The sequence below is a fragment of the Panthera uncia genome, chromosome D1, assembly GCF_023721935.1.
Source record: "Panthera uncia isolate 11264 chromosome D1, Puncia_PCG_1.0, whole genome shotgun sequence".
In the NCBI taxonomy this organism is placed as follows: Eukaryota; Metazoa; Chordata; class Mammalia; order Carnivora; family Felidae; genus Panthera; species Panthera uncia.
Genome location: NC_064808.1, coordinates 38995942 through 39013542, shown reverse-complemented (window position 1 = coordinate 39013542; position 17601 = coordinate 38995942). Strand labels below are relative to the sequence as shown.

Below are 17601 nucleotides of genomic sequence, written 5' to 3'. Positions count from 1 at the left end.
GAGTAAGCTTATCTTGATGTAAGAGTAGGTGAATGTGGTTAAGAGTAAGCTTATCTTGAGGAACACTAAAAAATGTATAGAATTGTTGAACCACTATATTGTACACGTGAAACTAATGTAACACTGTATGTTAATTATACTTAAATAAAAAATAAAATTAAGTTTAAAAGAAGTTGCTGACTTAATATGGGGAAAAAAGATTGTACAGTCGTAAAGAAAGTTAAGGACCTTAAGCATAATTATGTGAAGATATGATATCATTTACAAGGTTAAGGATCATAATAAAAGTTTATTCAATAACAATTAGTTCAATATACCTCTGCTAAGGTTCCTGTCATGCCAAGCATAATTATACAAGGCCCTAAGAACACAAGGTTAATGACATATTGTCCTTGCCCTAGATATAATACAGTAGGGCTCAAGGGTTAGAATGGAGGGCTTCAGAGTGAGATTGCCTGCTCCAAATCCTAACTTTATACCACTTACTTAATTAGCGTAGTGATGTTTCCTCCTGGGTCAGGGGTGCATCTGGACCTCCAGGACAGAAACCTCTTACCTCTATCCCAGCTGCATAGGTAGCCCAGAAAAACTACATCCTTCCTGCCAAGCCACTGGTTCCCAAACAACAGGCCCTAGACCAGTGCTTGTTTAGTTATAGTAGGGGATATCAATCCATCATCAAGCATGTCAAAAGACCCAGCAAATATTTCATGCTCCGATACACCACTGTTCTCAGATTATGAGGATGATGTTGATGAATGAAATACACATTGATTTTACTTATTTATTTATTTATTTATTATTTTTTTTAATGTTTATTTTTGAGACAGAGACAGAGCATGAACAGGGTAGGGGCAGAGAGAGAGGGAGACACAGAATCTGAAACGGGCTCCAGGCTCTGAGCTGTCAGCACAGAGCCCGACGCGGGGCTCGAACTCACAGACTGTGAGATCATGACCTGAGCCGAAGTCGGACGCTTAACCGACTGAGCCACCCAGGCGCCCCAATATACATTGATTTTAAACCACTGCTGAATTATTTTATTCAAAACCATGGAAAATCAATCAAATAACAATGTCCAAATGCTGTGGAGACCTCACTGAAGTATTCTAGCTTAGTATATCAGTCTGAATATACTGGAGACAGTACAAATATTTTCATTTCTCTGGTATATTGCTAAACCATTCTAACTGTAATAAAAATTACATAAAAATATGTTCCTTTCAAATTATTTTTCTCTAGGACACAAAATTTTAGAAATGATGATGACCCTTAATTTAGAAATTGTGTTAAGTTGATAGCTACTAAAAATCTTCCTATGTTGGCAGGGGAGGGAACTACCAAAGAATGACTTCTCAGTAGCTTTGGGCATTATTTCAGTCAATGACTGGAAGGGATATTTTTGTCTGATGAATAGAGGTAGACTTTTTTTTTTTTTAATGTTATACAAGAACACTCCTATTAAAAAATAAGGTAGGAAATCACTGCTCAGTTCAAGTGAGTGCCTTTAACAATTACTTCCACAGTGGTCTGGGTTTGGAGCTATAGAAACAACACTGAAACTTTCTAAGATTTACTATATGTGGCAAACTAAAGCCATGAACTAAGTACGTTATGCCACATCTCTATCTTTAGGGAGGCTTTTCTTAAAAATAAAAGGTATATCTATTGATAAAATGTCTCAGGAAGAGAAAAAAATGATACAACATAAATTTCAATATCAATACTAAAATCATGAAGAGTAATAAGTGATTTGGCATTAGGATTACTCTGGAAGGTTTCCCAGAGAAAAGGTGACTCAAGGTTAAGTATGAAGGGCATGTTGAGGCTAATGAAGAAGTATTTATCTGAGGTAAGTGTAAAGGGTGAAAGGAGGCAAAAAAAGGGCTTCAGTCAAGATTCTTTATTTCAATACAGTGAATTTCAAAAATTTGATTGTGACCCATGCCATGAGATGGACATGCTATGAAATACGTTTTCTATTGCAACCCAAGACATAATATATGCATATGTATATATACAAAGCAAAAACATTACAGAAAATACCCTTAATACTACTCTGATATTTTCTATTCTAGTTAATTTTTATCAAATGCTGGTCGTAGTCCCCTGTGCTGATTCCACAATCTGCAATAATGTCACTACTTATAATTTTTAGAACACTTTAATGAGTATAAGAATTACCTGAGCTACTTATCTAAAATGTAGATTCCCAGGCTCCACTCCTAGAAATTCGGGATCCATAGCCTAGGGTGGACGCCAGGCATCTGTAATTTTAAGGTGGTTCTGATATAAGAGATTAGCCCACAAGCCATGTTTTACGAACCACTGGCTATTGAGCATATTTTGCTTTACTGCATATGTCAACAACACTTTATTTTTTATTTATTTTTAAATGTTTTTTATTTTGAGAGAGTATGCACACATGCATGAGTGGGGGAGGGGCAGAGAGAGAGAGAGAGAGAGAGAGAGAGAGAGAGAATCCCAAACAGGTCCCATGCAGTCAGCACAGAGCCCAACATGGGGCTTGATCCCATCCTACAAACCAAACTGTGAAATCATGACCTCAGCTAAAATCAAGAGTCAGATGTTTAACCAACTGAGCCACCCAGGTGCCCCAACAACACATTATTTTTAAATTTACAACTACTGAACACTTTTTTCTCCATGCATAAGCATGCATATATCCATACACACAAACATTTATGTTTGTATATACACAGACTATTTCTGGAGTGAATCATGTAAAACTGGTAACAAACTTACAGTTGAAATCCTAAATTTAGCCTCTTACTAACTGCATGTCCTAAGCCACAATCTCTCTGAGTCACCTATAAAATAAAGTAAGAATGGGGCACCTGGGTGGCTCAGTCGGTTAAGCGTCCAACTTTGACTCAGGTCATGGGTTCGAGCCTCACATTGGGCTCTGGGCTGACAGCTCAGAGCCTTGAGCCTGTTTCAGATTCTGTGTCTCCCTCTCTCTCTGCCCCTCCCCCACTCATGCTCTGTCTCCGTCTCAAAAATAAAAATTAAAAAAAATTTTTAAATAAATAAAATAAGAAAAGTAACAGTGTGTGAATATATGTAAAGTATCTAGCATATATTACTGATTCCTTAAAAAATGGCAACTATTATTATTAAGAGATAACAGATAAACTAATAGTAAACATGATAATATAATAAACATAATAACCATGATCAAAATATAGGACAATGATCCAATTAGCTATATTTAATATAGGATAAAAGTAATCAAGAGAAAGGAAAAAGGAGTACTTATATACTGTTGATCAGAGTATTAATTGGTACAACTTTTTGGGGAACAATTTTAGCAATATAAATTTTAAAAACACGTATCTTTTGACCCAGTAATTCTACTTTATCCAGCTAGTTAGGGAAGTACACTAAAATTTTTGCATTACAATGTTCTCTTCACTATTATTTGTAAGCACAATAAACCCCCATAAAAACAAACTAAATATCTCCCAACAGGAGACAGATACCCATCTGACAAAATATTATGAAGCTATTCAAAGAAATAGAGCTATTTAGATCTACATGTGCTGTTAATAAAGATCTTTGAAAGCATACGATTAATTCACCAATAATTTAAACACAGAATTGCCACGAGCCAGCAGTTCTACTTCTGGGTTATACCTAAAACAAGTGAAAACAGTTATTCAAACAAAAACTTGTACATAAACTTTCACTGCAGCACTATTCACAACAGCAAAAAGATGCAGCCCAAAGGTCCATCGACTGATAACAACAGACAAATAAAATGTGGTACATCCATACCATGGAGTATTATTCAGCCATATAAAGAATGATGTACTGATACATGCTACGATGTGGATGAATTTTGAAAACATTATGTTAAGTGAAAGAAACGAAATACAAAAGGCCACATATTGTATGATTCCATTTATACGAAATATTTAGAATAGGCAAATCCACATAGCAGACTGACGACTGCCAGAGCCTGGGGAGAGGGAAAATGGGGAGTGATTGCTTAATGTGTACACGGTTTCCTTTTGAGACGATGAAAATGTTCTAGAACTAGATAGTGGTAATGGCTGTGGAACACTATGAATGCCCTAAATGTCACTATCGATAAATTTTACGTTATATGTATTTCAGCACAAAATAAAAATAAAGGAATGAAAATATTAAAACAAGTGCAGAACAGTTTCCCATCTGACTCCTGAAGCAACAACTCTTAATAATTTCTCTGTATTTCTCCAGAGTTAGTCTACGCATACACAAGCATAACTGTTTGTGTATATATGCATATGTATTTGCATGCTCACCTGGTTATATGTGTATTCCTTCTCCAAATGTTTTAATAGCTATTTTGAAAAAGTCCAAATGGAGCCAAAGCACAACTCTAGGATGGCCGGTTGCAGTCATCGATACCTGCCATGATGGAGCATTCCTCAAATTTCCAAACTATTGACTTTAATTTCCCAAAATTATTAATATACTTCTCTCCATATTATGGAATGTATTTATGAGATGTTAGTTAACATTATATTTGAAATTCTTCATGTAATAGTGATTAAATTCAGTGTTATCAGGAATATATAACCAAATTAACAAGGGGAACATGAAAGTTGTCCCCAAGATGGTGTGGGCTCATTTGACATTCCCTACTTGGTGGCAAACACCACATACTATACATCTCCTCCGAGGATTCTATCCTTTCAATTATGTGAAACAATTGTAATTGATGGTTAATGAGACACACAGGAAGAAACAATTGTGAGGTCCTAAAAGGCCTCACAACCTCTAGGGTCCATGTATTAAAGTCTCCTGAAGTGATTTGGAAGAGTTAAGAGGTCCCTGAAGAACTTTAGTACTTGGAAATGACAGAGAATTTCCAGCTCCCCAAGGGATCCTCTATATGAAGCCTACAAAAGGATCAGTAATGCAAATACTGCACTCTTTCCAGAGAAGGAAAATGAACTCGTTGTACCCTATACAGAGATCCAGAGGCTTACTCCAACTAATACACCCAATTTTTATAACCTGTAGGTATAATTTCAACTTTTCTCACCCGCTGTTGTTCTTAAGTACATTCAGGCTTGTGACACAATCTTGAGTTTTGTTTTTTTTTTTTAAATATTGTCAAGGAAAGCCGAACAATTATAACATATTACAACTTGACTTTGGCTATATCCTGGTCTACCAAATTTTTTGATCACGCATCTCTAGTAAAAAAATATTTTTGGGGCACCTGGGTGGCTCAGTTGGTTGAGGGTCCGACTTCAGCTCGTGAGTTCGAGCCCCATGTCGGGCTCTGTGCTGACAGCTCAGAGCCTGGAGCCTGTTTCGGATTCTGTGTCTCCCTCTCTCTCTGTCCTAACCCACTCGCATTCTGTCTCTGTCTCTCTCAAAAATAAATAAACATTAAAAAATAAATTTTTTTTAAGCCCACATCCCCAAATATGGTATTTACCTACATATATGTCTGCACAAATACATCATGTATGTTATAAAATAAATTTTTAAATAAAAAAGATGAGATAAAACACTTTCCTAACATTTAAAAATTTATTTATTAATGATACAAAATCCTTTTGTTCTTATTAAAACTTATTTTAACAATATATTTTTAGTGAAAGTGATGTGAATTTTTTTAAAATCTTGGTTGAACACTTTGCTATATGCCAAGCGGTAGGTATTATTCTCACTCTACAGATGATAAAACTGAACTTTGAGAGGTTATATAACCTGACAAATGTCAGAACTATAATGTGGCAGAGCTAGGATGCAAACTCCTATCTGTCTAACTCTAAATCCAGTGCTCTTAACCAATATATTATGAGAATGGAAGCAATCAAAGAAAACAAATTTATACTGTAGTATAAGACAAAGACAGAATAAATCCTTCTGACCAATCAGAATGCTATTTGCTCATCTGAATTCTTTTTAATTTAATCAATTACAATCTCTGTATGAATTAGGGTAAGTCATTTCATTTATGTGAATCTTAGTTTTCCAATATGTAAAATGAGGAGCTTCGACTAGATGAACCTTAATGTGCTTTTTAAAATTTCTTTTTAATGTTTATTTATTTTTGACAGAGAGAGACAGAACAAGAGCAGGGGAGGGGCAGAGAGAGAGGGAGACAACAGAATCCGAAGCAGGCTCCAGGCTCTGAGCTGTCAGCACAGAGCCCGACGTGGGGCTCGAACTCACGGACCACAAGATCATGACCTGAGCCGAAGTCGGACCCTCAACCGACTGAGCCACCCAGGCGCCCCTTAATGTGCTTTTTAGCATTAAAATTCTAAGACTCAAGGCACAGAGGATTTTGGGGGTAGTGAAAAATACTATAATGGTAAATACATGTCATTATAGATTTGTCCGTATCCACAGAAAGCACAACACCAAGAGTGAACCTTTATGTAAACTACAGATTTGGGATGATAATGATATATCAAGGTAGGCTTATCAATTGTGCCATTCTGGTGGGGGACGTTGATAACAGGGGAGCCTTCCCATGTGTGGGGGTAAGGGATATACAGGAAACTTTTTGTTCAATGTTGCTGTGAACTTAAAACTGTTCTAAAAATATATATATACTAAAACAATTCTAGGACTCAAATACGAGAGCAAATGAGGCAACGATCTATTAAGCAGAATAACCAGACCTTTGCTGATCTCCACATTAGGCAGGTTAAAGATGTCAAGGTCCATCACTCCTCCTTTCGTCTCTTCTGAGAGGTCCAAGAGGACCAGTCTGTCTGCAATGCCCTGTACAGTACAATAACAAAAAGAACATACAGCATTACACAAACACAGCCAGTTACTCAATTTCAGTTCATTTAGAAGTGAAGCTAAAGCAGAATGCATGGGCCTAAAATGCTCTCTCATGAAGGAAAAATAACACGACAGCAACAAAAGGGACTTGTAAGCAAGAAATTACTATGAACTTGAGTAATGTAATCCTTTAGGCTTGACTGAAAACTGGGATCTAGCAGGACTTAACTAAGAGGTCACAGACGGCAGGTTTCCTTTGATGGAACAATGCGTAATAAAGATGACTTGGTGCACTCAATATATTTGCTGTCGTTCTTGAGTTTATGTTTTCATTTTGATGTCACAAGTTCCATTCTGAAAGTACTTAAGAGTGATTTTTGGGTCTATTTTAGCGCCTCATTTCTAGCATGAAAGTCAATACTAATGCCAAGTTTCTCTTTAAAAAAAAAAAAAGGATAATAGCCATATATCTAAAATAAAATCCTATTATCATGTAGAACTCTCCTCAGAAATCTTGTGGAAAACAGTCCAGGAGCACCTGGGTGGCTCAGTCAGTTGAGCATCCAATTTCAGCTCAGGTCATGATCTTGTGGTTCGTGAATTCAAGCCTCACATCGGGGTTGCTGCTGTCAGCTCAGAGCCCACTTCGGATCCTCTGTCCCTCTCTCTCTGTGCCTCCCACACTTGCGCCTTCCCAAAAATAATATTAAAAAAAAAAAAAGAAAGAAGGAAAAGGAAAACACTACATATGCTTGTCAATGGCTCCCTGGGTACCATGTAAATGATGGCATAGAAACTCCTCAGAATCAGGTTACCTTTGTGAAAGGTCTTTTTCTCACGTGGTAAGCGGTTTGAGGATCTTTCCTATATTAGAGTGCAGAAGCAAGAGTACCCAGGGATCCAGCAGACTATCAAGCAGAAAGGACAAAAGAAAAGCAACAGTACTCATTAGCTCTGTCACACTGGGCAAGTCACTGAACTTGGCCTTACTTCATGGGGTTATGAAGATTAATTCTGTGACACAGAGCTGGCAGAGAGCAGTCCTTTCTAAACTGTACCTACTAATTTCATTATTGTCAGCCACACTCATAAGATGAATGTAAAAAAAAAAAAAGAAAGAAACAAAACTATGAGTTACCATCTTCATTTATGAGACATGCAAAGATCCAAAAGTTAAGCATCAAAAGTGTGGGGAAAACAGGCATCCTCACACACTGTGGGTATGAGAATAAACTGGTATAATTGATATGGAGGATAATTTGACAAGTTCTATCAAAATTTAAAAACATAGTAATTCATTTAATCCATCTATCTCATTTATAGAAATTATCCAACAAGTTTATTAGTACATGTGTAAAAGGATACATTATGTATAAGGTTTTCTTTTTTTTTTTTTAATGTTTATTTATTTTTGAGAGAGAGAGAGAGAGAGAGAGCAAGCAGAAGAGGGGCCGAGAGAGAAGGAGACACAGAATCTGAGCAGGCTCCAGGCTCTGAGCTGTCAGCCAGAGCCTGACACGGGGCCCAAACCCATGAATGGTGAGATCATGACCCAAGCTGAAGCTGGACGCTTAAACGACTGAGCCACCCGGGCACCCCATGTATAAGGTTTTCAAAAGACAAGACACAACTTAAATGTCCATCAGTAACAACAACAGCAATAATGGTATTGTTATATTATTATAGCATTATTATGGCATTATTGCAATAATGGTAAACAACAGCAGTATAACATAATGGTTTAGAGAAGAACTTCCCAAGCCTTAAGGGATCAGCATTCAGTAGATCAGTGCAGCACATGGACATGGGGGGGGGGGGGGGGTTGTTAAATGCAGATTTACTTCCATAGGTCTGGGGTGGGGCCTGAGATAATGTAATTCTAAGAAGATCTCAGATGTTGCCAATGCTGCAGGTCTGAAAGTCACATGCTGACAGTAAAGATTTAGAATACAGGCTCTATAAATAAGACTGCTTCACTTCAAATCCTGCCCCCATTTATTAACAGTGTGACTTTGGGCAAGCTGCGTAATCTCCCTCTGCCTTCATTTGTAAATTGGCAGTAACCATAACATCTAACCCACAAGGCTGTTGTAAAAATAAGTCAAGTGTTTAGCTGAGTGCCTGGCACTTAATAAGCATTCAGTAAACGCTAGTTACCGCTGCTACCACCACAACCGACACTATTATGACTACTATTGTATCATAATATTTTATATATTGTACCTTGTATCCAAATATTAATGTTTATAAAGAAAAATGGGAAAAGACTTCCATTTAGACAGCTTACAGACAAAGGAATACTGATAGTGAGACTCTTCTAACAGCTGAAGGAACATGACTTTAAGGGACCTTCTTGTACTTACCAAAACCAAATAAAATTGATAAAACTCAGTACTGCTAGGAATGTCAAAAATCAGGCTGATGTGCACACTGTTATCAGCAGCATAAATTAGTTCTGCCTTTCTGAAGCGCAATCTAGCAATATGTAGTTAAGTCCCACAAAGACCATTCGTGCCCTGACTCACTAGTACTGTTTTTGAGACTATGTGTACCTAAAAGAAAATTCAGAGGAGAAAATAAGCAACTTGTAAGACAATGTTTATGGAAGCATTCTGTTTAGTAACAAAAGAACTGAAAACAATTCCAATTCCAATTCCAATTAAGAGGGAATAGTGTATTCACATGGAGGGTGGAGATGAAACGAAGTCAAAAGTTAGCATATGTTATTCTGTGCAGCCAGCTTTTAAAATTTTCTAGCTCCCTGGATACACTTTAATTACTTGCTAAAGTAGAACCTATCTCCAAGACATGTGAGTCTGAAATAAGAAGGGAAGAATTTAGATGGCAAACAATCAAATTTTAATAGAAAAGAAAAAATGAAACTCCAGCTACCAAATAAACAGAGAGGGACAGCTATTCTGTGGGCTACATCTTGAAATGACAGACACGCTGTTACCATGCTACTGGGACCCTGGAGCGTCTTCTGAACCTCTCTGGAAGGGAATGTAAGCCTTTCTGCAAATAATTTATATACCAAAGATCTAGTAAAAAGGAGTGATGGAAAAATAAACAAATTGCAAACTAGTGTAAAATATCCACTCAGAAACTACGATCCTAAGAGAAAGTGGAGTTATTACACCAGAAAAGGCAATCTTCAAGAAAAAAATGTTAATTTTAGAAAAAGCTAAAATTAAGTATTATATTAAATAAGAGTTTAATTAAAGCGGCATGACTCAGAAAACACAAAGGAATTTGTGACTAAGTGGGATAAATGTCACGTTGAGGTTTCCCTTGGATAGGATGATGAGACGATTGTTCAAGTCACTTTTTTAAAGCCTATTCTGTGACTAAGTACTAATTAAGAAGCAATATCCCTGATGAGAGCTTTCAGCTTTTTTTTTTGCCAACTTACTAAATATATTTGAAGGCAAAGTGAGGTTTTCCCACATGACAAGATGAAGCCATTATTTCTTATATGTTAAACACACACTGCTTAAAAGTGTAGCAATATGATAGATGGATTTATAACCACTGTGCTTACGTACCTTTGCTGAGATTGCTAATGTGCAGGCAATTCCCAGTTCTCCACCTCCAACCACAGTAACTTTATTGACTGTTTTGTGCTCATGATTTGCCCAGTGCTTTGAATTTATGTCTGAGACACCTAGAAATAAAAGTGGATTATTATGAGAATTTTAAAATAGTATCAAAAATCTTTTTTAGCATCTAAAAAAATATACACCAACCTTCAATAACTTGGACAGAAAACATGGTGCTAGTCTTTAAGAAGCACTCAAAAATACTTGAACAAATGAAATGCAAGACAGGAATCTCATTAAATGTTATATTAAATAGAGGCTACCTCCTTAAAAAGAAAAAACCTTTCCAAACATTTAAAAAAATAGTATATAAGACTAAAAAATAGGATTTCCATAATTCTGAAAAACAGTCTGATCCTTACTGCTCTGGTCTACAATGCAAAAATGTTTAACGCCTTACTGAAGTTTACAAGCATGGATTTTGCTTTTTGTTCAATGAGAAACACTGAGAATCATAGATTTTCTGGTCCGATATATTGAATGAGGCAAAAAGCCACATAAAAATATACTGAAAAAGTCTGGGATCATTAATATATATCAAATGATTTGGAACAAAACACAAATTATTTTATCTGTCAGTATAAGGGTAATTCTTTTACATTTTAAGAAACCATATTCATTGGAACTATATGGTAACACACCGATAAATGTGTAGAAATTTTTGATTCGACACAGATATACATAGCTACATGAATACATTTACTTATAGAAATCTAGTAGCAGCAGGCGCCTGGATGGCTCAGTGGGTTTAGAGTCAGATTCTTGATTTTGGCTCAGGTCATGTTGTCATGGTTCATGGGATCGAGCCCCATGTCAGGCTTTGGGCTGACAGCATGGAGCCTGCTTGAGATTCTCTCTCTCCCTCTCTCTCTCTCTCTCTCTCTCTCTCTCTCTCTCTCTGCCCCTCCCTTGCTCGTGCCTTCTCTCTCTCTCGAAATAAATATAAAAAAAATTTTTTTTTAACGTTTATTTATTTTTAAGAGAGAGACAGAGCGTGAGTGGGGGAGGGACAGAGAGAGAAGGAAGACACAGAATCCAAAGCAGGCTCCAGGCTCTGAGCTGTCAGCACAGAGCCTGACGCGGGGCTCGAACCCACCAACCGCGAGATCACCACCTGAGCCGAAGTCAGACGTTCAACCGACTGAGCCACCCAGATGCTCCAAAATAAGTATTTTTTTTTTAAAGAAAAAGAAAGCAAGTAGCAGAGAGTAAAGGATATTAGAAATTGTAAACTCATAACTCTCTGGTTAACAAAAATACAAACCTTCAGTGATTTTTGCAATATAGGCTAGCAAGTCTACCTGCCGTGCCTCATCAGACGATGGTAGAGAATACAGGGGAAGTTCCTCTTGAAACTTGGCAATCATTTCTTTAATTAGTCCAACAATGACAGACTTAGGCTGCAGAATACACACAAAGGGAAAAGTGATGCAAAGATTTTGCTCAAGAACACTACCTTATTAACCTATGCATTGTTAAAGAGTTAACCCAAAGAAAGTGTTGCATTATGCTCTTATTTTTTGAAAATTATCATACAAATTAGATGATACTTTTATCTGAAAAGTTACTTAATTCTTTTACCTGAAAACTAGAGAAATGCTAATCCGGCTCTCCAAAAGATGGGAAAATAGCATGACTATGCTTACTAGCAGAGTACCTATATTCAGGAACAGTCTTTTTTTAAACTTTTTATTTTGAAATTATTGCGGACTTATAGAAAAGTCACAAAAATAGTACAAAGAATTTTCATATACTCTTCACCCAGGTCACTCAAATGTTAACATTTTAACACATATATTTTCTCAGTCTGTGTCCCTCTACATATTTTTCTGAACAAACTGACAATAAATTGTAGATCTGATACCTTTTCACCCCTAAATACTTTAGTGTATATTTCCTAAAAGAAAAAACAAAACAGACATTCTCCTATGTAAGCATTATCAAATCAGAAAAGTGACACTGATAAAATATTATCTAATCCAGTACTGTTTCTTTTAATTTATTAAGCAACCTTAGTGAAATTCACTTAACCTCTCTGAGCTTCAGGGTTATCAGCAATATAATATGAATAATAAATCCCAAGTGGCTATCATGAGAAACAAATGCATGCAAATATATGCTGTGAGTAAAATATTTATTAGTATTGAAAATATTTAGCAGTTTGCTTATTTTGAAAAGGATTTAATTTCCCAAAGTCTGAGAGATTCATTCATTACTTACATATTAAGAGGATGAAGCTATTAGGATCAAAAGCTCAAACACCTTTAAAGACCAAGCAGATAACATAATGTGGGATGTTGGCAAGTTTAAGAACATTTGGGGAGATGGTTATTGAGACAAACTGGAGTGTACATACAGGCATTCAAATTCGTATTAAGAGCAAAACAAACCCACTTTTCTGTTCAACAAAACTCTGTAAGTCTAACACAGCACGCTGAATTTCTTGGGGAAAACATCTGCAATCTTTGCCTAGACAGCCTCTAGATTCCTTCCAGCTCCAAAATTCTATGTAATTCTATCACATAATTCCAACTACGTGAGGAACTTAAAGTTACTGCAGTACTTTTAAATAGGGCAATTTAAGACTAGTTTTAGCTTAAAAAAAAAAAAAGACTAGTTTTAGCTTATAATAAAGAGGCTCAGAATAGTAAAGTGAAATCAATAGTGTCTGAACTCAAATCAAATACAACCTCAACTAGGTTAATAGGGCTATCTCTAAGTATTTATTAAATAACAAAACTATGAAAAGAGATGCCAATGAAAACCAGAAAAAGGGAACTGGAAAGATGAATTCCTACAACAGGGAACAGATGTCAAAATATCGTTTGAGGATAGTTGGGGGGGGGGGGTGCGGAAAGAAGGGTAAAAATGGCTGAAGGCGATAAACAATTAAAAAAAGAAGGAACCTAGGGGCGCCTGGGTGGCTCAGTTGGTTGTGCATCTGACTCTGGCTCAGGTCATGATCTCACAGTCCGTTAGTTCGAGCCCTGCATTGGGCTCTGTGCTGATGGCCTGGAGCCCGGAACCTGCTTCAGATTCTGTGTCTGCCTCTCTCTCTGCCCCTCTGCCACTCACACTCTGACTCTCTCTCTCTCAAAAATAAACAAACATTGGGGCGCCTGGGTGGCGCAGTCGGTTAAGCGTCCGACTTCAGCCAGGTCACGATCTCGCGGTCTGTGAGTTCGAGCCCCGCGTCAGGCTCTGGGCTGATGGCTCGGAGCCTGAAGCCTGTTTCCGATTCTGTGTCTCCCTCTCTCTCTGCCCCTCCCCCGTTCATGCTCTGTCTCTCTCTGTCCCAAAAATAAATAAAAAACGTTGAAAAAAAAATTAAAAAAAAAAAAATAAATAAACATTAAAAAAAATTTTTTTTAAAAAGGAACATAAGTGATCAATATATGAAAAATACTTTAATTTCTCAAATAATCAAACAACTAAACATTAAGATATCATTTTTGTCCCTCCAATGGATAAATTTTTATTATGCCCTATTCATCACATTAAACTGGCAATCCTATTAAATAAAATCACGACATAATGCAAATGATGTACAAATTCATAAAGTAAAAGGTCGATGTTCCTGTACCTAAACTCCACTACCAACCACTTGGTGTTCATCCCTTCTTGTATTTTTTTCTTCTTTTTAAAGGTTTTACATATATGAAAAATAGAGAAAACTGTAAAAACAAAGTAAAACGTGTCCATAATTGCATGCTTTTTCACAGGATGTATATAAAACAAAAAGTGATAATCCTAACACCATCCTTTACTCTAATCTCGCTTGACTCAACATATTCCTGATCTCCTTCAGGGATCTCTGGTCCTCCTGCCCTACAATTTTCTAGGTATATATAAATATATTATAAATTATCCTTTCATAAAGATCTTAATTACTTATAAAAATGAGAACATATTGTACATCCTTGTAAGTAAATATATAGAGATAAGCAAAGGTTTGTTTTGCTTTAATGATAATACCTTCTGGTTAGGGCAAGAGTGCTGGAAAACTGGCATTCTACACCGATTTCAAGTGATGGTAGAAATACATTTTGTCTACCTTCTGGAGGCCAAGTTGGCAATATGTAAGAATAGCCTTCAAAATATTTCTAAGCTTTGATTCAGTAATTTCATTCCTAGAGATTTATCATTAGGAAATTATTAAATATTTATAATGTATACACATTTATGCTTATATGTATTTATATTTGAGGATGCTTATCATTAAATTTCTAACAACAGAGCAATCTGTAAATATATTATGCCAATATCCTTATGCTAGATCATCAGGCAACCAATTAAAGACCATGTATTTTGAACAGATTGTTTAATATGAGACATGCTCAATATAACGGTAGATGAAAAATACAGAAAACAAAATTACATAATGTGAGAAATTCAAAGCAAATAAACTAGTTACATATATCATTACAAAATTACATAATGTGAGAACTTTAAAGCAAATAAACTAATTACATATATTATTGTGAATGCATTTTTAAAACTTAATGCTCAGTTAAAAGAAAACATGTAATAAAAGATTATATACAGTATGATTCAATTTACATAAAGGTCAAAAACAGGCAAAACAAAAAATACATTCTTTTTTTATTTAAGTTTTTATTTAGTTATTTTGAGAGAGCAAAAGAGAGAGGGAGCACGTAGGGAGAAGCAGAGAGAGAGGGAGAGAGAGAGAATCCCAAGCAGGCTCTGCACTGTCAGCACAGAGCCAAATGAGGAGCTTGAACTCACAAACTGTGAGATCATGACCTGAGCCAAAGTCGGATACTTAACCAACTGACTCCCCCAGGCCCTCCCAAGACTATAAATAAATACATATATTACATAAAAGTCTCTAATAAGGAGGGACTAGGAAATAATGCCCAATATCTTGCTAGTAGCTTTTCATGTGCTTTATAAGCAGTAAACAACTATAAAAAGAGAGGGAGCAAATAATAGTTGGCTCCAGACCTGGAGAGAGTGCTTCATGCAGGCTGCTGTCTGTCACTGGGGTTCTGGAACCTAGGTGACTCTAGGGAGCTCAATTACTTTCAAAGACCATATGAGGAGTGTCATTAAAAGAAAATTCACTTATTTGTACCATGAGAAAAATAATTTGTACCACCAGAGAAATAAAAACTTTTACAAGAAAATCCAAATTGGTCTTACATGGCTCCAGTTTTGAAGATAGGGCAAGTATATTCTGCCTTGAGCATCCACATGTTTTCCAACTGAGACACCCATATTTGCAGTTGGCTTTAAGAAGCAAATGGGGGGAGCAAAAGGGTGGGAATCCAAGATCCACAAACGAATTGGTATGTTATATGTATTACCTATTTGAGACAAAATAAACACATCTTCAAATAATGATGAAGCATATACATTATATTTATGGTACGGCTAGGTGGCATCTTAAGACCTGTAGTCTAGTCAAGTGCATATATAAAGAATTTACATAAATCGAGGCCTACTTCTCCATTTTCATGTTCCCATTAAAGCACCAGCATAACATCTGAAGAAATTTAATTAAGACAATGGCCAGCTCATCCAATTCAATTCAATAATATTTACAGGACCTATTGTACCAGGAGTCTGGGATACAGTATCTTCTCTATGTAACCTCTTTGCCCCACCCAAGCAGAGCTATTGTACCTTTCTTGAAAGGTAGTGGACACTTTTATTTTTATACTTATTCTGCATTGAAGTTACTTGCCCACAGATCTGTGTCTCCTTTTACACAGTAAACTTCCAGAGGGTTAGGTATTATTCATTTCTATTTTCCCCACACCAAGTATAGGGCCCAACATACTGATTGCTCAATAAAGGTTTCCTATATGCATAAGAAAAAGTGAATGAATAAACACATGAAAAATTAATGAATTAACAAAGACGAATTGGATACATTTGATACTGACCCGCAAATTACTCACTAACCGTCATCAAGCTGGGTTAGATCATAGAACTTAGAGCTGAAAAGAACTTTAAGCATCACCTTGCCCAGTGTACTGAGAGACAGGAACTTGAGTGCATGATCTTCCAACCACACACGTGTAATGTCATGACTACTGAGAGCCAAAACCTCTGACGGCTCTGGTTGCCAGGAAGCCCAAATCTACGACCTAATAAAAGTGTAAAAACTAAACTTAAACTAGAAATCTGATCAACTCCATTAGCTCTATCTATTGTATCTCCTGATGGTCAATTCCTGCACTCACAGTCTTACTGCATGTCTTTCACTATACTTACAAACATGGCTGCTCGGGACCAAGAATGCCTACGTTTAAATCCTAGTTTCACCCACGACTACTAGCTCTATGATTTTAGGCCAGTTATTTAACTTGTCTGTGCCTCAATTCCTTCCTCTATAAAATGGAAATAGTAATAATAGCTCCTACCCCATAGGGTTGTTGCAAGGATGAAATTAGTTGAGGTATGTAAGATGCTTAGAACAGTACATCATATGGTAAGTACCATGAAGGGTTGGCAATTTTTGCAATTTACTTCAAACCCATGTTGAAGGTTTAACTATAGGGCAGGTATAAATAAAAAAGTATTGTTTTCTACTGAAATCTTTTTCTTACTAAGAAAATCATCCTTCCACTGACAGCTACTTTTCTCATCTTGTTTCTTCCTCTAAGGATACAACAATACTCAACCCTGTATGCACATTAGAAACACTTAAGAAACTTGGAAACATACCAACACCTATGCCACTCTCCCAGTTTCTGATCCAATGGGATGGGGTATGGACAACATTTTTTAAAAGCTTCCCATGTAATGCTAATGTGCAACTAAGATTGCAAATCAGTATTATAGAAATGCCCTAATACTTGCGGGTCTATTATTTTATATCAGCAGTACTGAGAACAACACTCCTCTTCTATTTTTGTCTAAGTATTAAAAAATTTTTCTTAATTGAGATATAACTGACATATAACATAACAGTTTCACCGTACAACATAATGATTTGATATTTGTACATATTGCAAGATGATCACTACAATAAGTCTAGTTAACATCTGTCACCATAGTGTCTAAGTATTTACTATTTGGCTTTCGGCATAGCTACTGATCCATAGATAATTCTGATTATAAAGTCATGTGATTGTAGCACCACAAAGTGACTGACAGGTACTGAGACACCATCAAATTTCTCCAAAAGCAGTTATTCTGTCTAATGTTACATACTCTCTAGAGAGTGTTTTTCAAATAGTGGTCGCAATAAATGGGTCACAAAATTAAT

The 17601-nt window shown here is 36.3% G+C and overlaps 1 protein-coding gene across 3 annotated transcripts in view; it reads right to left on the bottom strand.

Moving 5' to 3' along the window:
* The window catches only part of UEVLD (UEV and lactate/malate dehyrogenase domains), a 55308-nt gene that overhangs the window by 21408 nt on the left and 16299 nt on the right, over positions 1 to 17601 (bottom strand). For all 3 annotated transcript variants that reach the window (XM_049618134.1, XM_049618143.1, XM_049618124.1), the window contains 4 exons: positions 15528 to 15691; positions 11629 to 11764; positions 10311 to 10429; positions 6657 to 6759 (listed from right to left, as the gene is read on the bottom strand). In XM_049618134.1, coding sequence (XP_049474091.1) covers positions 6657 to 6759; positions 10311 to 10429; positions 11629 to 11764; positions 15528 to 15691 — 522 coding nt within the window. The remainder of the gene's footprint in view (positions 1 to 6656; positions 6760 to 10310; positions 10430 to 11628; positions 11765 to 15527; positions 15692 to 17601) is intronic.